General features: G+C 34.7%; 3 protein-coding genes, 1 long non-coding RNA gene and 3 pseudogenes across 5 annotated transcripts; 4 read left to right on the forward strand and 3 right to left on the reverse strand.

Moving 5' to 3' along the window:
• The first annotated feature begins 1,819 nt into the window (after positions 1–1,819).
• On the forward strand, positions 1,820–3,024 carry LOC106447316 (protein RTE1-HOMOLOG). Of its 2 annotated transcripts, none has more exons than XM_013889215.3 (3): positions 1,820–1,972; positions 2,129–2,442; positions 2,519–3,024. In XM_013889215.3, the coding sequence occupies exons 2-3, from the start codon at positions 2,176–2,178 to the stop codon at positions 2,927–2,929; spliced, it is 678 nt and encodes a 225-aa protein (XP_013744669.1). In that variant the 5' UTR covers positions 1,820–1,972; positions 2,129–2,175; the 3' UTR covers positions 2,930–3,024. The 2 variants fall into 2 exon arrangements, with proteins under 2 accessions (XP_013744669.1, XP_013744689.1); XM_013889235.3 differs by having other exon boundaries at positions 1,841–1,972; positions 2,132–2,442.
• Positions 3,025–4,004: 980 nt separating this feature from the next.
• Positions 4,005–5,519, forward strand: LOC125591217. The gene is made up of 2 exons (XR_007327186.1): positions 4,005–4,228; positions 4,391–5,519. It is a non-coding gene; the product is annotated as an uncharacterized LOC125591217 (long non-coding RNA).
• A 1,272-nt stretch (positions 5,520–6,791) lies between these two features.
• LOC106447306 (epoxide hydrolase A-like) lies at positions 6,792–8,232 on the forward strand. The gene is made up of 4 exons (XM_013889204.3): positions 6,792–7,163; positions 7,252–7,431; positions 7,518–7,759; positions 7,841–8,232. The coding sequence occupies exons 1-4, from the start codon at positions 6,873–6,875 to the stop codon at positions 8,100–8,102; spliced, it is 975 nt and encodes a 324-aa protein (XP_013744658.2). The 5' UTR covers positions 6,792–6,872; the 3' UTR covers positions 8,103–8,232.
• Positions 8,233–9,327: 1,095 nt separating this feature from the next.
• On the reverse strand, positions 9,328–10,617 carry LOC106361257 (zinc finger BED domain-containing protein RICESLEEPER 2-like). Its single transcript, XM_013800984.1, has one exon. The coding sequence runs from the start codon at positions 10,615–10,617 to the stop codon at positions 9,328–9,330; it is 1,290 nt and encodes a 429-aa protein (XP_013656438.1).
• A 3,242-nt stretch (positions 10,618–13,859) lies between these two features.
• On the forward strand, positions 13,860–15,497 carry LOC106376501 (annotated as a pseudogene).
• A 69-nt stretch (positions 15,498–15,566) lies between these two features.
• Positions 15,567–17,427, reverse strand: LOC106376513 (annotated as a pseudogene).
• A 2,824-nt stretch (positions 17,428–20,251) lies between these two features.
• Positions 20,252–23,326, reverse strand: LOC106361267 (annotated as a pseudogene).
• Between the last annotated feature and the right edge of the window lie 6 nt (positions 23,327–23,332).

Here is a 23,332-nt window from a genome sequence, read left to right on the forward strand (position 1 = left end):
GTTTGTTTGCAGGCTTTCTCGGATGCAGATTGGTCAGTACGTCTAGACTCAAGGAGATCAACAACTGGCTTATGTGTCTTTCTAGGGGATTCTCTAATATTGTGGAAGTCTAGGAAGCAGAAAACAATATTTAGAAGTAGTGCAGAGTCAGAAAATTGTGCTTTAGTAGACACGACATGTGAGCTTCTTGGTTAGCTCAGCTGTTGAAAGACTTACATGTTCAAGTCAATGTCCCTGTGAACTTGTTTTGTGGCTGCACTGCAGCTAGGCCTGGATATTTCGGGTATCGGTTCGGTTCGGATATTTTGGGTTTCGGGTAGTTTAGATAGGGGGTTAGAGGATCCATTTACTATTTGACCTATTTTCGGTTCCATTAGGATAGTTTTGGGTTCGGTTCGGTTAGTAAATGTAGGAACCAAAAAATACCCGGAAAAAATTCGGTTCTCATTTGGATCCGGTTCGGGTTCGGATAGTTCGGATAATTTAGATAAAATATTGGTTAATTAGGTTAAATATCAAATAATTAAGATGTTTTAGATAAACAATTTGGATATTTCGGATTACTTTGGATATTTTGGATAAAACAATCCATATAATTTCAGATACTTTCGGGCAGTTTGGATATTTTATAGCAATTTAGTTATCCTCAACTATTTTTAGATACTTTTAATTTAATTTTAAATTAAAAAAAAATATATTAAGTTATGTTATATGTATATATAATTAATATTTTTATATATTCGGGTACCCATTCGGTTCTCGGTTCGTTCGGTTATTTCAGATATAAAAATTAGGAACCGTTCGGGTATTTGAGGGTATTGGTCTGGTTCCAGTTTCAGGAATTTTGGTTCCGTTTCGGTTCGGTTCTTCGGTTCTGGTTATTTTGCTCATGCCTGACTGCAGCAATTCAGATTGAGTCTAACGCGGTTTTTCACGAGAGGACGAAGCACATAGAGAATGATTTCTATTTGGTTCGTGAAATATTGCGGTGTAGACTCTTAAAACTACTTCATGTCACAACATGGAATATGATAGGTGAATTGTTTACCAAGGCTTTACTTTCTTAGACATTCAAACTGCTCATGTCTCGGTATGATTTTTAAAGTCTCTTCTTCCCTCCTTGAAGACTTCAACTTGTGGAAGGGATATTAGACTAACCACCTATTATTAGAACTGTAAATGTTAGTTTAGTTGTTGGTATAAAATTAAGCATGTATATAAACAACTTTATCATTAATGTGAATATAAAAAACTTTCGGTCTCTCTCATCTGATACAAAATCCCTCTCAACGTGCAAAATTCAAAGATTTCTCTGAAGTGTTCTAGAAGTTCTATACTGTCGTTGAACTAAGAGGACGATTAGTGGGTAAAAATCACCTCAAGAGTGAAGAACATCAAAATCGCCAAATCGCGTTTTCTCATCTTTGTGTTAATCCTCAATAGGTAGCAATTTTACCAGAGCGAGAGAGAAAATAGAGGAGCAGAATCTACCGTCAGAAAACGACACGGTATTAATATATTTGACGTTTTTAAAATATTAGAACTTGAGCTTTGTGAAAGAGACGATCCAAAGTTTGTTACGAATCGAAAATATGAAAATGTATTTACTCAAACTCAATGTTTACAATGTACCAACATCTATATATATACATGACCGGTTTAGTAAAAGGAAGCTCAACCAATGACTTAACCACGTGATTTTATGTAATCATATGATTCTAATAATCTAATATAAAACTCAACAGCCTGCCGTTTTCATCATACTAGACCGAACGCTATGTCGTCGTCTATTTTCACAGGAGGGATTACTTTAAAACAAGTAGCCAAACATGTTCATTAGCGATCGTTCCTAAGAAAGGAAAAAGGCAGTGACGAATCACAGGTCGCCGTTTCTGGCCTCAGCGAAGGAGAATCTTTTGTATAGTTCATGTAAGATCGGAGCCTATCATCGTCGTCTCCTCTGCTTAAATTGGTACGCTTTGATCTATAGTCGATCTTCTTGATTACTCATCTGCCAATTTCTAGGGGTTCATCGTATTGTAATTTAACACTGGCAAAATCAATAGAACCACGATAACGTTTACTGTAACTATAGAGTTCACTTAGTTCATTGTTTTGTTGTTTAAAGAAGAGAGAATCGAATAAGGAAGCGCACTTGGACTTGGAATTTGGAAAATGGGAGAGACAACAACAGATTCAGAACATGGCATCATGCTCGGTTTTGAAGATCCCATGAGGATTGATCCCAGAAGAGATCGTTTCCCGTGCTGCATCGTCTGGACACCTCTCCCCTTCATTACATGGCTGGTTCCCTTCATCGGCCACGTTGGTATCTGCAGAGAAGATGGTGTCATCCTCGACTTCGCAGGACCTAACTTCGTCTGTGTTGACAATTTTGCTTTTGGAGCTGTGTCTCGTTACATCCAGATCAACAAGGCTAAGGTAACCTTTGCAAAGATGCTGCCTTTCGTTTTGTTTCCTTTGCTGCAAGTTAACAACTTTGGCTTGGTTTGATCAGGAATCATCTCTTTCGTCCGGCTCATGTTTGTTCAATGAGGAAGGAGACACTCATGAGAAAGAGCCAACGTGGGATGATGCACTGAGGAAAGGCACGCAAGAGTACCAACACTATTCGTATAACATATTGACATGCAACTGTCATTCCTTTGTAGCCAACAACCTGAACCGTCTTGCGATAAGATCAGGTGGATGGAACGTGGTGAATCTCGCGGCGCTAGTGTTCCTCAAGGGACGTTGGGTGAGCAAAACTGCGATGGTCAAGTCTTTACTGCCTACAGTTATAATCTACGCTATAGGAATGTTACTAGGTGGTTGGACATTCTTAGCTTCCTGCTGTGTTCTAGCCTGTTTACTTACGGGTTGGTTCATCATGGGAACGTATTGTTTCAAGAAACTGATCCAGTTGTAGATTTGATTTTTGATCCAAGGATTTGGTTATGAAGGTTATTTGACCAAGACTGTTGAAATATAAAACAGTACATCATTTTGCTTGTTTTGACTGGAGATGGCAAGGTCTTCGTCTCTGTGTGGTGTCTTATTCCTTGGTTTGCTTTTCATACTCTCGATCTGTCTCATCGTCGAATATTTCCGATTTGAAGACGCGCCCATGTACTAATTAACATATGCCCATAAGAACTGAAATCCTTGTTCTTTCTTGAATCTGAATTTATAGATTGTATGTGTGTTTACAAGTTACTGTTGTTTCATCATTGCTATGACGAGAGCAATGAAAGATTGAAAACGGACCAGCCGTATAGTTGTGTGACGATTAGACGACAACATGCTTGTCATCTTTATGGACTAGTGAAGAAACTATATGGTGTTGTATGAATTGCAACTTTTTTGCTTTGGTAAAATGTTAAGATAATTGCAAGTTTGTTGACCAAAAAAAGAAAGAATTGCAAGTTTGTTTCTCTTTTTGTATAATATGTCTATAATGTATATTCAATACCTTTTTTATCAACTATTATATTTATATAAATTGAAAAAGACATACAAAATACATAGAATTATAAAACAGAAAACAAAACTAAAATAATAAAAAAGACAATTAAACAAGAGCCAGATTAACGCTCTAAATTTTGGAACTTCTTATTTGTTGTATAACATTGGCCAAATCCCAAATTAGATCTAAAGATTTATCTGGATTATAACCCAATCCATTGAGTCGTCCTATAGAAATGAAAAATGAGACGCTAATTTTCAGCAATTATACGAACATCGTTATACAACAACAGAATACACCTCCAGCCCTCAAACATCGACTTATCCACATTAGTGTCCACATTCAGATATATTGTATCGAAATATGGTATACAAACTCTTTATTCACTATTGTATTCTAATGGCCAGAAAAGAAAAAACTGATCCTCTGATCCATTTATCCACAACTTGCCACTTGTTCTTCTTTCTGATCCATTTATCCACAACATTATCCTTCGTCAAGATCCATCTATTTATTTACCTCTGATCTTGAATTCACTAATTGATCCAATTGTGCATTTCTCCTTCGTTTATTCACGTCCAGTTATTTTTGATATTTTGAAAAAAAATATAGTTGGACTTTCTAAATTGCTAAGCAATCATTCATGTGCATGTTGAAGAAAAAGGATTCAACTTCTGCTCACTCCCTACTTCCCATGCGCTGATTTGCAAAATGTTTACCACAATAGCTTCAATAAATGTGTTTTCATTTCTCCTTTGAGAGGTTAGTTATGATGTTTAAGGGTTTTTGAGGGATATGTGATATTTTGTTCTTTGGTGTCGCTGGACCACTAATTGTTGTATCCTCTCTGATGACATAATCTACTGGTTGCTCTATAAACCTATCCAAAACCATAAAGTTCCATCCTTTATTTTTATTCCGCAGATGGTACTTGGAAAAGTTTGTGAAAGGACAATGGGATAAAGATGACTGTGTTCTTGAGTGGAAAAATTACATAGACTATCCCTCGATAACTCACCACTCTTCTTATGTCTTTCAGCTCTATTCATGTTTTGTCTGATGTTCCTAATCAGTTCATGAGCTCTCTTTATGAGTTTCACTTTCCTCGGTTCTCATGTATTCAAACATAAGAGTTTAGGTGGAAAATTTCTTACTCGCATTTTGGAGTTTTTTGGTGAGTTTAATCCAACTAAACAAGCTGATGCAAAAGAATCCAGCCGATGATACTTGGCCCTTTATGTTTCTCAATAACATTCTCTCTTTGAAACAAATCCATTGAGCAACTTGTTTATATATAGGAAAGCATTCTCTATATTACTTGGGACTTAGGAGGGAAATCAAAATAGAATTAAGGAGAATGTTGTATTCTTATTTTGGCAACCAAGCTGTAGGCCTTTTCCGGGATTGCTTCAGCAATTTAATAATAGTTGATGTTATCATATGCAAAAATTCGTTTGGGGGTGCTGACTTCGTCTTCTTCTTGATCAGCTGGTGGTCCGCATCATTTCTTTGTTTATTGTATGGACTAGAAAGGTAAATAAAATCTTCCGTCCTTAGAAACATTCTTCATGCAAAACTTAACTGAAATTAAAAAAAAAAACTTAACTGAAATTTAAATTTTCCAAAATCCTGAACCATTTTACTGTGCTTACACTTTCTGGCTCATGAACTCTAAAGAGTTGACACATACTTGTAGAGTACTTGGACCATTGGCATCATCACACTTCACAACAGAGGTGCGTACGAGGGAAACCATCCGTTGAAATCACTGTTCTAAAATACACACAATGTTAGGAAACAACTGTCTTTCGTCGTTCATATGGATGCAGAGTTGCCGATTTGATTTACAGAGTCAATATGAGTTAGTAAATGTCTTGCTCTAAAAAAAAATACACACAATGTGGTCGTCTAAGCGCCATATATACGCTGTACGGGTGCATAACGTACTGAATTTGGTGGTTCGGTTTATTTATACGGCATAGTCTATTTTAGATATTGTGGTTAGTATTAACGAAGAAAATGATTATAATGAACAAGTCAAATATTCAAATTACTCTAGAAGTATGCGTGGATTCATATTTTATATGAACTTATGAAGGCTTGCACATTTTGTTGAAGTAGTTGTATTTTATCGTTCTTGTTCAACATATTTAAACGTATAATGTAACTCTTTGTTTCACATCTGTTTTTTTTTTACAAAAATGAAGTCATCTTATTATATATTCAGAATGCTACTATTTATCGTAGATAAGAAAATAATAAGAACTGTATAAATTTATGATAAGAATATGGATATGCCAATTTACTTACTAAATATTATATTTTTTCTTTGAAACATTTACCGTTATACCTCGCATAAATATCTGCATATACAGCTAAGCAGTAGTTCATAGTGTATTTTAGAACACTGGTTGAAATCCCCTAGACTATATTTACGAAGTGATTTTGCCACATATTCTCTATACAATCATTTTTACAAAAACAATGATGACATGGCTAATAAGATTGATGACATGGCTTATAGTTAATATGACATGAACAATCACATTTATTACTGACATATATTTTTGGTAAACTTTATAGAATATAGCAATAACTAATACATTACATTTAATGTTGATTTATATTTTTGGTAAACTTCTTAAAATATGGTAATAATTTATAAATCATCACTAAAATAAATATATTGAAATATGCATTATAAATTTCAAAATACATTATTTAACTGTATTTTTATAATTGTACAATTTTTATTACTAATATTTTCAAAATTTTCTACATCTTTTTTAATATATGAATAAATTGTTAATCGTAATTACATTAGTTTCTTTTAGATACCTACAAATTTTATAAATATTATTTAGTTATAATTTTTAATAACTATACAATTTTATATGATTTTTTAGTAATTTTATATAAGCTAATACATTTAACCAAAATAAATAGATAAAAAATTTATCTAAGATTTGAATTTTAAACATATTACATATATATTATTAAATGTAATTTAAAGTAAACAAAATTATTTTTTTCATAATTTTATGCTTAAATAATCAATTTTATATTAAATATTAGTCAAAAATAATAAAATATATAATATTAATAAATTTTATTTGAAATATAGTTTAACTTTTGAAAAATTTATCACAAACACATAGTAGGTCTATATATATGAAACAACACATTATGATTTCTATTCAAAACAGGCACACGTGTAACCTAAGCAGAGGCTTGGTCCGTCTCTTTTTACTCCACGTGTACATTCATTAATTTCCGTGCCTCTCTCAAAATCTCGACTCTGGTAATAAAAGTCTCACTTGGTCGCTGAATTTTCCTCTATAAGAATCTCACTTGGTCGCTGATTTTTCCTCTCTCTCTCATCAGATCAAGAATCATCAAATCAAGAATGACAAGCGAGGTGAGAGAGAAGAAGATCAAGACCAATGGGATTTGGTTAAACGTGGCTGAGAAAGGAGATGAGGGAGAACCTTTAGTTCTGTTACTCCATGGCTTCCCTGAGACATGGTTCTCGTGGCGTCACCAGATCGATTTCCTGTCAAGCCATGGTTACCACGTAGTTGCTCCAGATCTCCGAGGCTACGCTGACTCCGATTCTCCTCCGACCCATGAGTCTTACACTGTGAGCCACCTCGTTGCTGATGTCATCGGTTTGCTCGATCACTACGGCACTGCTCAGGTGAAACTGATCTCTCATCTTATGAAAGATTCCAACGGTTAGATTTAGATCAGTATATGAAAATATTTTACGTTTCTCAATGTTATAGGCTTTTGTGGCTGGACATGACTGGGGAGCCATCATAGGTTGGTCTCTATGCTTGTTTAGACCAGACAGAGTCAAAGGTTTCGTAAGTCTCTCTGTTCCATATTCTCCAAGAGATCCAAATCTCAAACCTTCGGACTTGTTCAAAAGCTTTGGAGATGGGTTATACATCACTCAGTTTCAGGTATTTAAAAAAAAAAACAAAAATATTTTCAAGATTTGTGGTGTTTCTATTGTCATCGTCTGATTCCTTGGTTCTGTCTTTACAAGGAACCTGGAAGAGCTGAGGCTGCATTTGCCAAGCATGATTGCTTGACAGTTATGAAAAAGTTCTTGCTAACAACAAGATCAGATTTCTGGGTGGCTCCTCCTAATACAGAGATCATCGATGATCTTGAAGTTCCATCGACGCTTCCAGATTGGATAACTGAAGAAGAGATTCAGGTTTATGCAGACAAGTTTCAAAAGTCTGGGTTCACAGGCCCACTGAATTACTACAGAGCCATGGATCTGTAAGTCTTACTTCCATTGATTCAGTAAATCCTTTGCTGTTACTTTAAAACAAAGTATTGAAAGTGTTGAGGAAATTACAGGAACTGGGAGATATTGGCGCCGTGGCAAGGCTACAAGATTGTTATTCCAACAAAGTTTATCGCAGGAGACAAAGATATAGGAAATGAAGGAGCTAATGGAACGATTAAGTATGTGAAGGGAGAGATGTTCAAGAGTATTGTACCTAATCTTGAGGTTGTTGTTATTGAGGATGGTCATCATTTTATCCAGCAGGAGATGTCTGAACGAGTCTCACAGGAGATTCTTTCTTTCTTTAACAAGTTAAGAAACATAACAGAGTAATGATCAATGCCATTCTATGGCCTTATCAGAAAAACTATGGTGCTAGTATTAAGTATACTAGTGATGTATGTCCAAGAATAATGCCGAGTGAAAAATAATGGTTAATAAAGAAAAAGATATATCTATTATTCTCTATGTGCTATACTTGTTTGAAGAAACTTGGAAGGTTTACACATAGTTAAATTTCAAATGAATTATCTTACTCTTTATATTCATTCATGTGTTTCTTGTTCCATAAGCTTCTCCGCATTTTCTTTTGAATGATGACAATGACAAGCTAGACGCCACATGTAACCTAAACTGGAAGCTGTTGGAATAGACTAAAATCTGAATCATGAGAGACTGAACCATACTTTGTAAAACAAAATCTACACCTATTTAAGTTTTGAGTAGGCCTGGGATTTCGGGTATTCGGTTCGGTTCCGGGTAAGAACCGATCGGGTCCGGATAGTTCGGTTATGTAGAATTTATATCCAATGGGTACTTGTAAGACTTTCGGTTCGGTTACGGTTCGGTACCGATCGGTTCTGGATACGTTCGGTTTTACACTAAAAGTAACCATATCCAATCCAAAATTATTGGGTACTTATCGGTTCGGTTACAAAATACCCGCAATCTAAACCGAAACCATTTAGTAAAAATCGGTTCGGTTATAAAATACCCGTAATCAAAACCCGATATCATAATAGTAACCAAAATCAAACCGCTTTTCAAACTAAAGAGATCATATAAGAATTTGAAAACTTAAACAAGAACATAGTCTCAAAATGAAAACTTAAACAAGAACATAGTCTGAAAATTAAAACCATAAAATAAAACATAGTTTAAACCGCCAAAGTACCAAACATGAAGCAAATCACAAGTTCACAAATCACAACAGCAAAATAAAGTACTTGAAGTCTAAAATAAGAACACAAAGTCACAAACTGAAAATGAAAATGAGACAGTCACTCTCAATCTCGCAGTCTCACTCGTCCACACTCCACACTAAACCAGTCCATCCTTATTCCAGATTGCATCCAGCTTCAAACTCTAGGAAAAACGAAAACAGAACCTATGAATATTCTAAACTTCAAGCATCAAGAATTAAGATCATGTTCTAAAGAGTTTAAAAGAAGTGAATCATACCTCTCATGAGATCATCTTGTTGCACCACATCTGAAAGTAGCTGCTCTATTGAATGAATGCCTTTCTCATTTATATGAATCTCAGATTTCAACCATTGTTATGTGCACACCAACACCTCGACCATAAAGGGTGTCAAGCAGCTCCTATATGGGTCTAAGACTCTCCCACTAGTGCTAAATGCACTTTCTGATGCAAGAGATGATGCTTGAACCGCAAGAATATCAGCAGCTATCTGAGACAAGATCGGGAACTTCACACTGTTCCTTCTCCACCATGATAAAACATCAAACTCGCCTCCAAGTCCACTAACAGCTTTTGTAACCTCTACTTTCTCTCTCAAATACACTTCTAACTCATTACTAGAATCTTGTGTACCTGTTTCTTCTACAAGCTCCTCGTACAGATTATCCATTCGCTCATACCCGATCCCATTGCCTATGTTTTGATTTTGTAGAACTGCACCACTACCCTGCGACTGCGACTGTGAAGATGATCCTCCTTGAGACTGTGAACCGCCTGATCCTCCACCACTTGTGCTGTATCCAACACTGTACTCATCATATAAGCGCTTCAAGATATCCGTAATTGATTCAGAAAGCAGAGTAAACTCGATGCTTTCTTTTCCATAGAGTTTCTCAAAGCAGAGGTTAGCAAAATTCATCTTCTTTCTTGGATCAAAAACAGTAGAAACAATCAAAAGCTTATTCATCTTACAGCTCTTAGACTTACCACTCTCAGCCTCAGATTCTTCTGTAAACGGATTCCAGTACTTCCTTAGTTTCCCCATCATCGTCAAAGCTTTCATCTGAAGTAATTCATCAGCACCTGGTGCATAGCTTATCTTACTGACATTCCTAGTGATGGTGACAATCTCATTGTAGATCTTGTGCGATGTAATCCCCTTTGTAGCCGAGAGTATCAAAGTTGAATTGTTAAAGATGACAAGAAAGTGTACCAACCTCTCAGCTTCTTCCCAATCTCTTGTACAAGCCGGTCCAATCCTCTTTTTCCCATTTTCAAGCTCCAAGAAGTAGTCATTGAACGGTTTGTCCTCAGCCTCCATCTTCTCGAAAGCTGCCCTGAATTTGATTGCTTGGTATATCATCAGATACGTCGAGTTCCATCTTGTCTTGACATCTAATGGAAGGCTTCCTCTGGTCATCTTTCCCGTGTCAACCCGAAACTCGAAAGACTTCTGTCTGTTGGTTGAAGACCTCACGTACTGAATACCATTCCGAATCGCAGTCACGCTATCATCGACCTCACTTAACCCTTCCTTGACAATAAGATTAAGAATATGAGTCGCACACCTAATGTGCAAGAACTCACCATTCAAAACCAGTGCATCATCTCCTTGGTTCATGAATTCTTCCTTGAACTTCTTCATGGCTGATGTGTTAGCTGTAGCATTATCAACTGTGATTCAGAAGACTCTTTTAATATCCCACTCTGCTAATCAATCCACAAGAACTCTCGCAATTGTAGACCCTTTGTGATCATCCACATTCTTAAACCCTATGATCATCTTTCTCAGCTTCCAACTTGAATCAATAAAATGAGCAGTAATCACCATGTAACTAACCATAGTGCAGGGAGCAGTCCATATATCTGTTGTGAGAGAGATTCTTTGCTTGTTCTCTCTAAGAACTTTCTTCATCTCTGCTTTTCTCTTCATATACATTGCCACAATCTCCTTTGTGCATGTTTTCCTACATACAGGCAGCTCCAACTGCACTTTGTTGCAGAAGTGTTTCCACGCCAAGCTTTCCAAAAAGTTCAATGGTAACTCCCCAAAGACTATCATCTCATTGGTAGCATCTTTGACGACTCTGTCAGACACCTTCCCACAACTCATGTTGCCTTCTTCATCTGTAGCTAACCGGGACTGGCTTTTTACTTATTTGCAGCCTTCCATGCGATGTATGACCTACAGTTAGTGATATGCTTCCTCAGATTTGATGTTCCAGACTTGGTTGGACAACTCATCTATTTACTGCAATAGCGGCATTTACATCTGTTATAGTTGTTTGGTAGCCTGCTGAGATGCTTCCAGACATCAGACCTTGTCCTTTTTCTTGACCCTTTACCAGAACCACCAGCTTCATCTCTCATGGTCTTTTTCCCCGAGCCTGTTGTTTGTATATCTTCATCTGAAGAAAAGTCTTCAGACATTGTGTCATGATTCATTTCATCTTGTAGATCAGTTGGAGAAGAACCCATCTACATACACGTACATAAGTAAACAATTGTTAGAATAAGTAATTCATGCTCGTATAAGAGTATCAAAGTTATCAAACATCAACATTCAACATCAAGTCATCAAAACATCAAAACATCAACGATATCAAAATCATCAACGGTCAAAAAGACAAAAGAAGGAATCGATAATCACATATACGATTACGATATAACACAAATAAGGAATCAAACAATCACAAAAGAAATGGTTTGCTTACCTCCGAATGAATTCTCGAAGATGCAGACGGTGGAGAGAAATGAGAATCCAGTAAAGGTTCCAGCTTTGAAGCTTTATGACAAACCCGTTGCTTTATTTGTATAGAGAGCATAGACCTTTACAATTCTCAAATCAAACGGTATAATGGAGAAGAGGAATCGAAAAGCTAGGGTTCGTGTTTTGGGAATTGGGGATTTTCTCGAGTCTCGGGTAAAACCCGGAACCGACCCGAAACCCATGGATATTTATAAAATTATCCATCGGTTAAATTGGCCTAATACCGAAACCATACCGAACCGGTCAAAATCGGGTCGGTTCCGGTTCGGGTATTCGGTTATGGTTAAACATTTTCAGGCCTAGTTTTGAGTAGGGGTGGGAATTTCGATTTTGTTTGTTCTTTCTGGGTCTTTATTTGAAATCAACCGAAGTTAGTTTGGTTTGATTCGGTTTGGTTTGTATTCGGTTCAGTTTAATTCGATTTTGTTTGTGACTATTCAGTTGTTCTTTTTGGTTTTGTTCTAATTCGGTTACAAAAATATAATTCATAATAAATAAAAATATCATTATTTCACACTAAATTAATTTGGGTTTGTTGTTAATGGCGTCAACTGATCCACGACCGTTGCTAAAAATCAGAGCCATATGCCTTTCGATGTACTCTAGCTTCCCCATCTGCCTCGATGTCATTGAATTTGAGCAACTTTCTCATGAGAAGCTTATTAGTCATGTCAGACTCAACCACAACTTGCATCCCTCCATTCACAGAAACTTTGAAACCAACAACCTAATTCTTGCAAAACAAAATCAAGTTGAAGACAATCCTTCATTCCTCTTTTCCTACAAAAACAAACTAAAAAGGATTGCATCTCTTATAAACTCACCTCGCCCTAGGGACTATCGACCTCTGATGTGACAGTTTGAACTGCAGCAATAGCTTTTCCAATCTCTCCCACACTTTCCCTCGCTTGCTCCATCTCGTTCTCTTTCCTTTGCTTGCTCGAGATTATGTTCCAGCGCTACTGTTGGCTTTTACAGTTTCTCATCTGAGCGCACTTTGACGGTGGAAGAACACCGGCTGGCCTTCAAATCAGCAAAAAAGGATTGAAAAGTTAGTCATTATACTGAAAAGGAATTTGTATTGCCATGAGAAACTGTGGAGATGATGCTCTAGCGATGATTACTTACCTTTTTATAAGTGGAATCGACCGCCTCGAAGAGAGAGATAAGAACTACTTAATGAGCAATCGTGGTTGTAGTGAGTCGAAATATTTAAGAACTCGTAAATGTCGTTAAATCAGTGCTGCTTGTAACGTCCCTGAGGGGAAGAATCTAAAGGAAACTACAGCAATAGAGATCGACGCAATGATTCCTTAGAAATATTCGTCTCAAACAACTTCTTATTGTTGGTGGACCTAAAGAGAGCTTCGAGGAGATGATGAACCCTAGAGAAGAGCAGCAGTACTCATGAGGAAGATAAAGGTAACTAATTGGCCAAGCTTTAAAGGGTCCACGTTTTGTTGTTTTGCCAGCCCAATTCATGTCATCCAGATTAATAAAACGCAGAGTTTAAAGCAAAGGGACACGTGTTAAGCTCACAAACCTCGACTTTCTGACCTGTCCGCCTACGTGGCACGTCTATGAAAGAGTAAACAGTATTTTAAATATAAAGATTCATATTTAAACATAAAGCCAAACATATAATAAAAACATAAAAGATGTTATCCAATCATTTTCTATTATTATTATCTTGAAACTTAATATAAATATGACAAGTAGTTTTTTCTGTTTTGAAGACGAAATCTTATTCTTTTATTTTATTGTTAATGGTGCTTCTTATATTTATTTAAAAGTAAAATATATAAAAACCATGTTTAGTTGTTTAGGTTAGATAGTTAAATATCTTAAATTTTAATAGTATCACTATTATTTAGTTAGTCTAATTATATAAACACTTTGGTTTTCAGTTTGATTCGGTTTAGAGCCAAACCAAACTGAACCATTTGGATATATTTTGGTTTGGTTTGAGTTGGTTTAGGTTCAGTTGGATGTTCAGGTTCTTTGCCCATCCTTTTGAGTATTTCGTAAATTAACTTGTTTAGGCCTATGGGCCTTTTGCCACAGCCCATAAAGACAAGGGCCTGAAACGAAAGCACTAACGCATATTTCTGTGGATGTTCGTTCTTCTTCTGATTTAGGATTTTTTTAAATTTTTCCGCTCTCCAGATTTTGAAATCGATTGTGTGTTTCTGAGTAAGTAATGATTTCGATTTTACAATTCCAGGTGGCTGATGCTTTCGCGTTTCGTACAGTCAGATCATCGTTGGGCTGTAAAAGATGGATCCGGACGCAGTCAAGTCGACCCTCTCGAATCTGGCGTTCGGGAATGTATTGGCAGTAGCTGCTAGAGATTATAAGAAGGTATATCAATTTAATATCGGCTTTAATCCAATGCTATTGAGTAGGCTTTTTTTATCACACATATAGTTATGAGTAAATCATGAAGAAATGATTTATCACTTTCTGATTGTTTTTTTTTTTGAGGTGTTTGGCTACACACATTGAGTATTTTGTATGTTGCAGGAAGTGCTTGCAAATGAGAAGGCCCAATCATCAAATCATGTCAACGAGGAGGTTGATCTTGATGAACTTATGGATGTAAGTGCAAATGTTTCTTTGAGAGATTTATGCTACAGTCTCTAACGGTAAGACTTTCTCATTGTTCTGTAGGATCCGGAGCTAGAAAAATTGCACGCTGATAGGATTGCTGCACTCAAGGTAAACAACTCTGGCAACACCCTTCTCTCTTTAGTTATGAAGCTGTTCAATATTTCTTGTTTACTCTTGTGTCTATGAACTTAACCTCCTAGTTTTGATCTGGACAGAGAGAAGTTGAGAAGAGAGAAGCATTCAAAAGACAAGGGCATGGTGAGTATCGAGAGGTGAGCGAGGGAGATTTCTTGGGGGAAGTCACCAGGAGTGAGAAAGTGGTTTCTCATTTCTACCACAAGGAGTTTTACCGCTGCAAGTAAGATCTACCCCCATCAACTCTCTCATCTGTAACCTATATCCACTCTGCATCGTTATGTAGGATTATGGACAAGCATCTCAAGACTCTTGCGCCTAGACATGTGGCCACTAAGTTCATCAAAGTGGACGCAGAGGTCACTCCAACCACTTGATTCAAAGATAGAAAAATTGGGTTTCAAGAATCCTAACATAAATGCAGAATGCTCCTTTCTTTGTCACGAAGCTAGCAATAAAGACAATTGCCTTGCGTTCTGCTTTTCAGGTTTCATCTCTTTCGATTCATTCTTACGTTACATGGTTTGTTTCTAGGTTTTTTTACTCTGATAGAATATGACTTATCTTTTTTTATCATTCTCAGCAAGGGAATCGCTATAGATAGGCTAGTTGGGTTCCAGGATTTGGGCACAAAGGACGATTTCAGCACTACCAAACTGGAAAACGTTCTGATTAAAAAAGGTAAGGAGGACCTCGCATCCACCTTTTTCAGTTCAGTTAGAGTATTGTTGCTTAAAATCTGCAAACCATTAAACAGGAATGCTCAGCAAGAAGAAGAAAGAGGAAGATGATGAAGATGCTGAGTACCAAGAGAGCATAAGGCGGTCGGTTAGGTCTTCAGAGAATCTGGACTCTGACTCTGAATGATCAAACCACCTTACATCACAGAGTTGTCTCTGTTTTGCCTTTGTTATGTGTTTATTAGGTAATGAATCTTCATAGTTACATCTTAACCATCAAATGCTTGCATGACATTGTATGTTGCTATGTGTAATACCACCATTTTCTTATTGCTGTTACATAAATATTGACTTGTTTTTGAGATAAAAGATCATGCAGAGGTTTAGTTAACATACTTTTTTCTTAAACAAGTTATGGTAGAAAATATCTTGTTCAATAATAATAAAATAATTACTAGACAGAACAAACATGTGAAAAGATCATTCCTCACAAATAATAATTTCTTCGTCAATCTTATCTATTTTTTCTTGACCTTTGAATCTTTCCCCTTAGTGGTCTTTTTCTTGTTCTCCAAATCAGCCTCTTCAGTTTTGGCCTTGTCTTGTTCGTTCTTGATCTTCTTGGCTTCCAAGAACTCAACCAACCCCTCAAGAATACTATCAACAGACTCATTCCTCATAAGTTGTTCAGCTACATCTGCTGGAGTAACCTCTGTCGATTCGATACCTTCCACGATCTTGCTGAAAAGAGGGTGCTCTTTTATCTCTAGATAGTTCCAAGCAAGAGCCTTGAAAGTACTGGGAGTGCAGTATGACATGTGGATGTGCACATCCATACGTCCTGGCCTCAACAACGCAGGGTCTAGTTTGTCTTTGTAATTGGTTGTGAATATTATGATCCGTTGGTCGCCGCAGCTTTACCATAAACCATCAGTGAAGTTTAGTAGTCCAGAGAGCGTCACTTTCTTGTTTCTTGATTCCTTAGGTTCATCAGTTGTCCTGTTATTCAACGTGATGGAGCAGTCGATATCTTCCACCACAAGAATTGAACGATTACCAGTGTCAATCAGCAACCTTCTGAGCTCGGAATTGTCTACAACAGCAGTCAACTCTAAGTCATAAATATCGAAGTTGAGATGGTTAGCCATGGCTGCAATCAAGCTTGACTTCCCTGTCCCTGGTGGACCGTATAACAAGTAGCCTCTCTTCCAAGCCTTACCAACTCTCTTATAGTACTCACTCCGTTTCACAAACTTGTCAAGATCTTCCATCACACTTTTCTTGACATCTGAATCCATTGCTAGTGTCTTGAACGTAGAAGGATGGGCAAGAGTAACAGAGGTCCATGAGTCCCCCCAGTACCTTGCGTCGAGAGTAAAGAGCTTGAGTTTCTTCTTCTCGTGCTTCATTGACCTGCATCTTTTCACCATGAATGGCAAGTAAGATTCAAGAGCTATGTCCTTGAATCTTTTGTCGAAGATGAGCTCGAATGATTTGACATCAAAACTGGATTTGGAGTATTGATTCTTTGTCTCAACATGGTGGCTACGTAGGACCCATTGGAATTGGACGCCATTGAAAACGTCCACAACTTGCTCGTCACGTCCTACGGAGACGTTGTAATTGGAATCTTTCTCGTGTTTACTCACTTTGATTCTGTTGTTAGATTGAGAGATCTTGGTGGCTACGTAGGCCTTTGCAGCATCAAAGACTTCATTGTGATTGTACCCTTCAAACTCTTCGATGGTTATTGTCATTTGAGAGGAATTAAAGTAATGAGCCATGGAGCGTTTAACGAAGCTGCGGACTTCATAGGAGATGTATTGTCGCACTTCGAGAGGCAAGTAGCTTTGGGCTAACGATCGAGCCAGCATTGCAGTTTCAGCCACCGAAGCTGCAGTGGTTACAACCGCTGGAACTCCCATGGACTCGGTTTTTTCTAGGATTTTTGCAAATATACTTGGATATATTGCAGCACGACGAACTGAAACAATCCTAGGTTGTTTTGGTCCTCCAAGTGTCGTGTATCTACCGGTATCCATAGGTAAACAAACTGGGTAAGAACGGGATGTTAGTGCCATTGAGATCGGATCTGAAAAACAATATGATGAACGAGGTTGGTTTCTCTAGGGTTCTATAGTAACTTGGGCGAGGAGAAAAGTTTCTTTATAAGCAAAGCGCTCTCTGTCTATCATTAACATGACTCTAAAAACATCTACTTGTGGACAAAAAAAAAGTAAAGAATGACAAAAAAGGAAATAACACACAAAAGCGGTAAGAAACTGACGTAAAATAGAAATTAAAGAAAAGGAAGAAGTTTCGTTAACAAATTTTTATTTTCTAAATTATTTTTCTGATTTATATAAATTCAGTAGTGGCATATATGTAATAGTTACAAAAAAATGTTCTTTATATCCTTTGTTTTGTGAGGAGGTTCCAAACTCCAAAGCGTGCATCACCAAAACTGATAATTTCTGAAGGGATATATGGAAATTTCATTATAAAATTTGTAATATATATCTTATATATTAAAACATAACTCACAACTTTGATGTATTTGTAATAGACCTATTCCTAGAAAGTCATATTACATTTAATCTTTAATCTTATCATTTAAATTTTGAGCCTCCCATAAATTTTTATTAGGCTATCAATAATTGAATTTAAACAATATATGATCCATTAGATTTATACATAGTATAAATTAAATAGATATAATTTAATGTTACATCCATATGTTAATTATTTAAATATTTATCGATGTTAACTTTTAAAATTATAAATATTTTTTAAATAAAAAAATCATATTATCTAACAATGATTAATCTTTACTACCTTAAACCAATGAAAACAAATGAACTATATAGTTTATTTTAAAAATTAAATAAAAACTAAATGTTTAATTATTTACTCGATAATATAAATCTATGAAGCGAAAAGTTAATTTTTTAAAAACTTTCTAAATTTGTGAAATGTTACAATATTTTTGAATATGGCAATAAAACAATATTTTACTAATATATATATATATATATAGTTACGAAATAATGAAATAATAATCCGAAAATATATATATCGAAGAAAATACAAATATATGTGAAAGTTTAAAACAATCTTATTCAATGAAAAAATATATTGTATACTTATTATGCTTAAAAAATTGATAGACACATATATATTATAATATATACCAATTTAGAATTAAAAACAAAATATTTATATAAAAATAAATGAAAACAAAAATCTGCGCGGTTGCGCGGATCGAGATCTAATGTTATATTTAAGATACAATATCGCTATTTAGATTTTACCAATAACAGCGACTTGTGTAAAGCAATACTAACAAGTATTAATTCAGTTTTAAAGATGAAAAAATCAAATTAAGGAAGAAAAACAATTCAATGATATTACAATTTAGTTCGTTAATAATACTTGCTTACATTGTTCAAAAAATTGATTACATTCATACATTGCATTCTGGATTTTAGTTCAATTAATATCCAATACAATCATTTGAATAAAAGACCGACAAAGTCATCAAAAAGTTAACGTTACAACCAGCTCACAAAAAGACACTAGCAAGTAAAACAGGACGGAGTTGATTGGCGCAATGGTCAGTATTCCTTCAGGTTATATCTCTCAGGTGGTGGAACTCTGATTTGAGAGCAAAAAAATATGTGATCTAGGCTAGATCAATGGCACACGACTAAGTCACATATAAATATCGTTTGATTGCAGCATTTCGTTTATATCAAAAATATATTGTTCTTTATACATAAAACCTTTAAAATGATAAGAGACAAACCTGACCAAACACACACACACATATATATATATACAAGATATGAGCCCGTTGCGTTGTAACGAGTTTTGTTTGATGTTTTAATTTAATAAAATCATAAAATAATAAATCATTTTATTATAGTTTTATGATTTTACATATGTTGTTTGAGATTTATTTTATAATTAAAACTCGTTTTCACACATAAGTTCAAGTTAATATTTGTATTTTATAATCATGGTGCATAGATGATTTGTTATAAACTTTGGACTTAGGATTAGAGAAAATACTATACCTAAACGTTTAAACTGAACACAACCCAAAATAAGAAACTGAATGAAAAGTAAACAGAAATGAAAGTCAAATACACCAGTCGAGTCAATGACAACATTATACATCTTCTTATGTACTAATTTAATGTTTTATTAAATAAGTCTTTAAATTTTTCTTTTGTTAGGACTTTTTTTAAAAAATGAAAACATTATATTTTATAAATCTCCTTTTTATTTACAATTAAAAAAGTAATATTAAATACTCTTTTACCATTTTGTTTAAGATTTTAGAAAATGAAAGTTACTGTCATATAACCTATTACAACTATCTTCTCTTTAGAATTTCAGAAAAAATAAATTGCTATCCAATAATTATTTTTAGTTATTAATAAATAATTTTTAAATTACTATTTTTACAATTCGTATCAATACTAATTTTACACTACTTTTTTTTAATTTAATAATTTTTAGTAACATGTTCATAATCAAATACTCTCTTAAAAATATTTTCAAATAATTTTTTCCAATTCTCTTTTGGTTAGGGCTTAAAAATATGATACACATTTTTTTTCTTTAGGATTTGTTTTTATAAAAAAGGAAAACAACTATCAAAAATTCTTTTACAATTTTTTTAGGATTTTATAAAAGGAAATTAATATTACATAATCTTTTACAATTATATTTTGTCTAGGATTTAGAAAAATAAAATTTCTATCAAATAATTATTTTCGGTTAATATTAACTATTTTTAAAAGTTGCCAGTTAATAAAATTTGTTTTTGTTAATATTTTAGTATATATATTTTTAATTATGAGAAAGATTAATATATGTTACAATCTTAAAATATATAATTACCATGTGTCGCGATCATGTTAATTAGTAACTTTGAAGAACCAAATTTTATATAATAAGATATATATAAAATAGGAACGCAAAGCAAGTAAAACAGGACGGAATAGACTGAGGTCGAAAAAAATCATGAAGCTTAAACTTTCTGGTAATAATATATTAACACAGCAATACATACCCTTTTACTTTCTACTCAACGATACGACAAAGTTGACGGTCGTTTTGTTGCAGCTTCTTGCAGCAATGTAGTACTTGGCTGCGTTGTGTGCGTACTTCTCAAACAGACGGTCGATGATAGCATCTCCGAAATGAGCAACCAACATTGTAACAGTGATGAATCTTTTTCTGCTTGCCATCATTTCCCCAAACTTTAATCGACATGTTTCATCGTCATCTTCCTCACTATCTTTGTATGGAACTAGATGTTCATGTGTCTCGATGATATTAATCTCAAATGATCCTTCTTTTTGAAGAATTTCCCTGACCTCTTCTTCACCCGCATCATAAAACGGCAAGTTGAATGAATCAACATCAGATTCCTTAACAATTCCCTATACTCACAAGTCACAAAATATATGCAAGAAATCTTACAATAAGGTATGATTTTGTTTGTTAAAAAAAACATTGATTTTCTATAAATTGCGTGGTACTCTCCACTTATTATCAACTGATATTGAACTATGAACTTCATTAATATATATATATATATATATATATATATATATATATATATATATATATATATATATATATATATATTCTTACAGTTTTTCTTTTTAAATGGAGCTATAGACCATCCAATGTATTTTGCTATTTTTATCTAAAATAAAAAATTATATAATAGAGATAGAGTTTACTCTAATGTAATATTCTAAAATAACATTTTCTATAATTAGAGTAAAAAGTAGAGAAATGTTTGCTTCTCATGATGTGACAAGAAAAAAAAGGTTTGCTTCCAATGTCTATAAAAAATAATAATCTTTATTTTAGAAAAAAAGTATGTGTGGATTAATTTACCTCTAAAAGTATTATTATAAAGACAAATATAGTGATACATTGGAAATGCTTTTTAGTGATTACCTCGGAGACCAAGTCGAGGAGGGAATCAGCCAACAATGACCAGTAATGGCAGCTCTCTCTATAAAGAGGATCAGAAGCATTTCTGCCTATGAATATGAGAACCATCCGTCCATTAGACACAACTTCTTCAGAACGCATTTTTAAGAATAACGAAAAGTCATTTTGAAACTGATCCAAGCAATGTTTTTAAACCCGACCCGGATACTGAACCGGACGACTTATCGGGTTGCTGGATCACTGGGTCGACCGCGGATGAACCGCGGGTTAAAAATGAATTTATTTTTTATATAATAATATATTATCTATGAAAATAAATACATAAAAAGTTAAAAACTAAAGTTGAATATTTTCTAAATGTTTTCTAAAACATAAAATAATAGTTTGGATATGTATATATTTTATGTTTAAAAAGTATTTAGAAAACACTTTACTTTAGTTTTTATATTTTTATTTTCATTTGACATACAAAATATCAAAAAATTGTTTAGACTATTTAAAATTTTATGTAACAAAGTAAGAGTTATGACATCTGAAAAAATCAAGAAATAAATATTATAAATATTTAAATGTCTAATGTGAATAATAAACTAAACTTCAAATTCAAAATAAACTAAAAGTTAAAGATCATTGTAATAAATTATCAGTAACGGAAATTAACTAACACCAAATCACATAAACTAATTTTGGTTCTCTCTACCATCGTTCACTTCATTTTCTTCAAGTGGCATAGTGAAATCTTCATTAAAATTTAAAAATCACAATATAAAACTGAAAAAGGAAAACCTAACTTTTTCTGACAGCACCTAACTTCTTAATTGGAAACTTAGAATATAAAACTTAATCTAAAACTAAAAAAAAATTATTTATTGGTTCAACCGGTGGTTCAACCAGTATCGGGTTCCGGGTTTTAGTGAGGTTTTGTGGGTTTTTGTGAGTTTTTGCGGGTTTCTAAATATTGGGTTTTTCACAAAATCCAAACCGGATTTTTTCTGAGTCACCGGGTTTATCGGTTCAACCGCGGGTCCGGGTCGGGTTTCAAAACACTGGATCCAAGTAACTTTTGGACACACTTAGAGGCCAAGGGTTTCTAATATACACATTCTTCTTGTTATCTTCAAGCCCTTCAGGGACCTTAGAGAGCCAATGGATACTACAAGCTAAATGAACAAAGTGAAGAGGCAACCTGATATGGTGAATCAACTCGTTTCTGCAATGCTAGGTGCGGGATAGCGGTGTGTACAGCTTGGTCTCTTGGAGCTCTCTTCGGTAAGAGTTACTTGGAACCTCCACTTCTATTTACCGTATAACGCTTAATCGACATGAATGGTTATAAGTATGAGGAGTTCCTCGGAAGCTAGCTACGCCAAAGGCGACCCGGAAAGTCCTGGCATCCGAGGCGACAAGGAGAACCTCACATTTTCAGGGTTATCGCCAATGGTCGAGAACAGCAACTGAGTCTTACGGATTCTTAGAACACAATAGTGAAACGTGCCGGGTTCAGTGGGCGGGCGAAACTAGGATGTAATAGGTTGATTTGGGAATTTTGTTCAAATCATGCTTGTAACCGGAACTGAATCCCGTTATCGGGTTGAATAAAAATTTATTCAAAAGAAAAAAAAAATACACAAAGTGAAGAGATTTGCTTGGAAATAGCCTCGAGTAAAAAGAACCGGGGACTCCTGAGACGAAGCACCTTCCCTTAACATCCATCTTTAGATTCTCCTTGAAGGAAGTAGCACACTTAAAGGTCATATTGAAATCATTGTTTGGAAGATCGTTTAGGCAACAATCAATTTCTGGTGGGGTTCGACTTGTTTCTTGGTACTGTAAGCTATGATCGTATTGACGATTCAAGACATGGCCAAGAAAGTGTTTTGTCCAGAAGAACAGCCCAATTCAGCCACTTTAATGGATTCAGGGAAACCCAAATTCAGTAAAGTTTTTCTAATATTCTCTACCACAATCGTTTGTGCTTTAGAGAAAACAGTTTTCTGAAAGTTAAATATACAAATATAACTGGTTAAATCTTATTAAAACAAAATATATATATAGATAAGACTTACCCTTACCTGTGATTTACTATTTATAACATTCAAAATTTAACTATTCATAAACATTTCTATAAAATTATTTTGATTATTACTTATATATTAGACCATTTTAATAGAATACAACATTATATA

This window comes from Brassica napus, chromosome A1, assembly GCF_020379485.1.
Source record: "Brassica napus cultivar Da-Ae chromosome A1, Da-Ae, whole genome shotgun sequence".
Lineage (NCBI taxonomy): Eukaryota > Viridiplantae > Streptophyta > Magnoliopsida > Brassicales > Brassicaceae > Brassica > Brassica napus.

Bases quoted from the DNA above. Each gene is read 5' to 3' on its own strand.
- LOC106447316 (XM_013889215.3), top strand. From the start codon at position 2,176: ATGGGAGAGACAACAACAGATTCAGAACATGGCATCATGCTCGGTTTT. The intron at 2,443-2,518 runs GTAACCTTTGCA...TGGTTTGATCAG, and splicing joins TCCAGATCAACAAGGCTAAG to GAATCATCTCTTTCGTCCGG.
- LOC106361257 (XM_013800984.1), bottom strand. From the start codon at position 10,617: ATGAAGAAGTTCAAGGAAGAATTCATGAACCAAGGAGATGATGCACTG.
- LOC106447306 (XM_013889204.3), top strand. From the start codon at position 6,873: ATGACAAGCGAGGTGAGAGAGAAGAAGATCAAGACCAATGGGATTTGG. The intron at 7,164-7,251 runs GTGAAACTGATC...TCAATGTTATAG, and splicing joins ATCACTACGGCACTGCTCAG to GCTTTTGTGGCTGGACATGA. The intron at 7,760-7,840 runs GTAAGTCTTACT...AGGAAATTACAG, and splicing joins TACTACAGAGCCATGGATCT to GAACTGGGAGATATTGGCGC.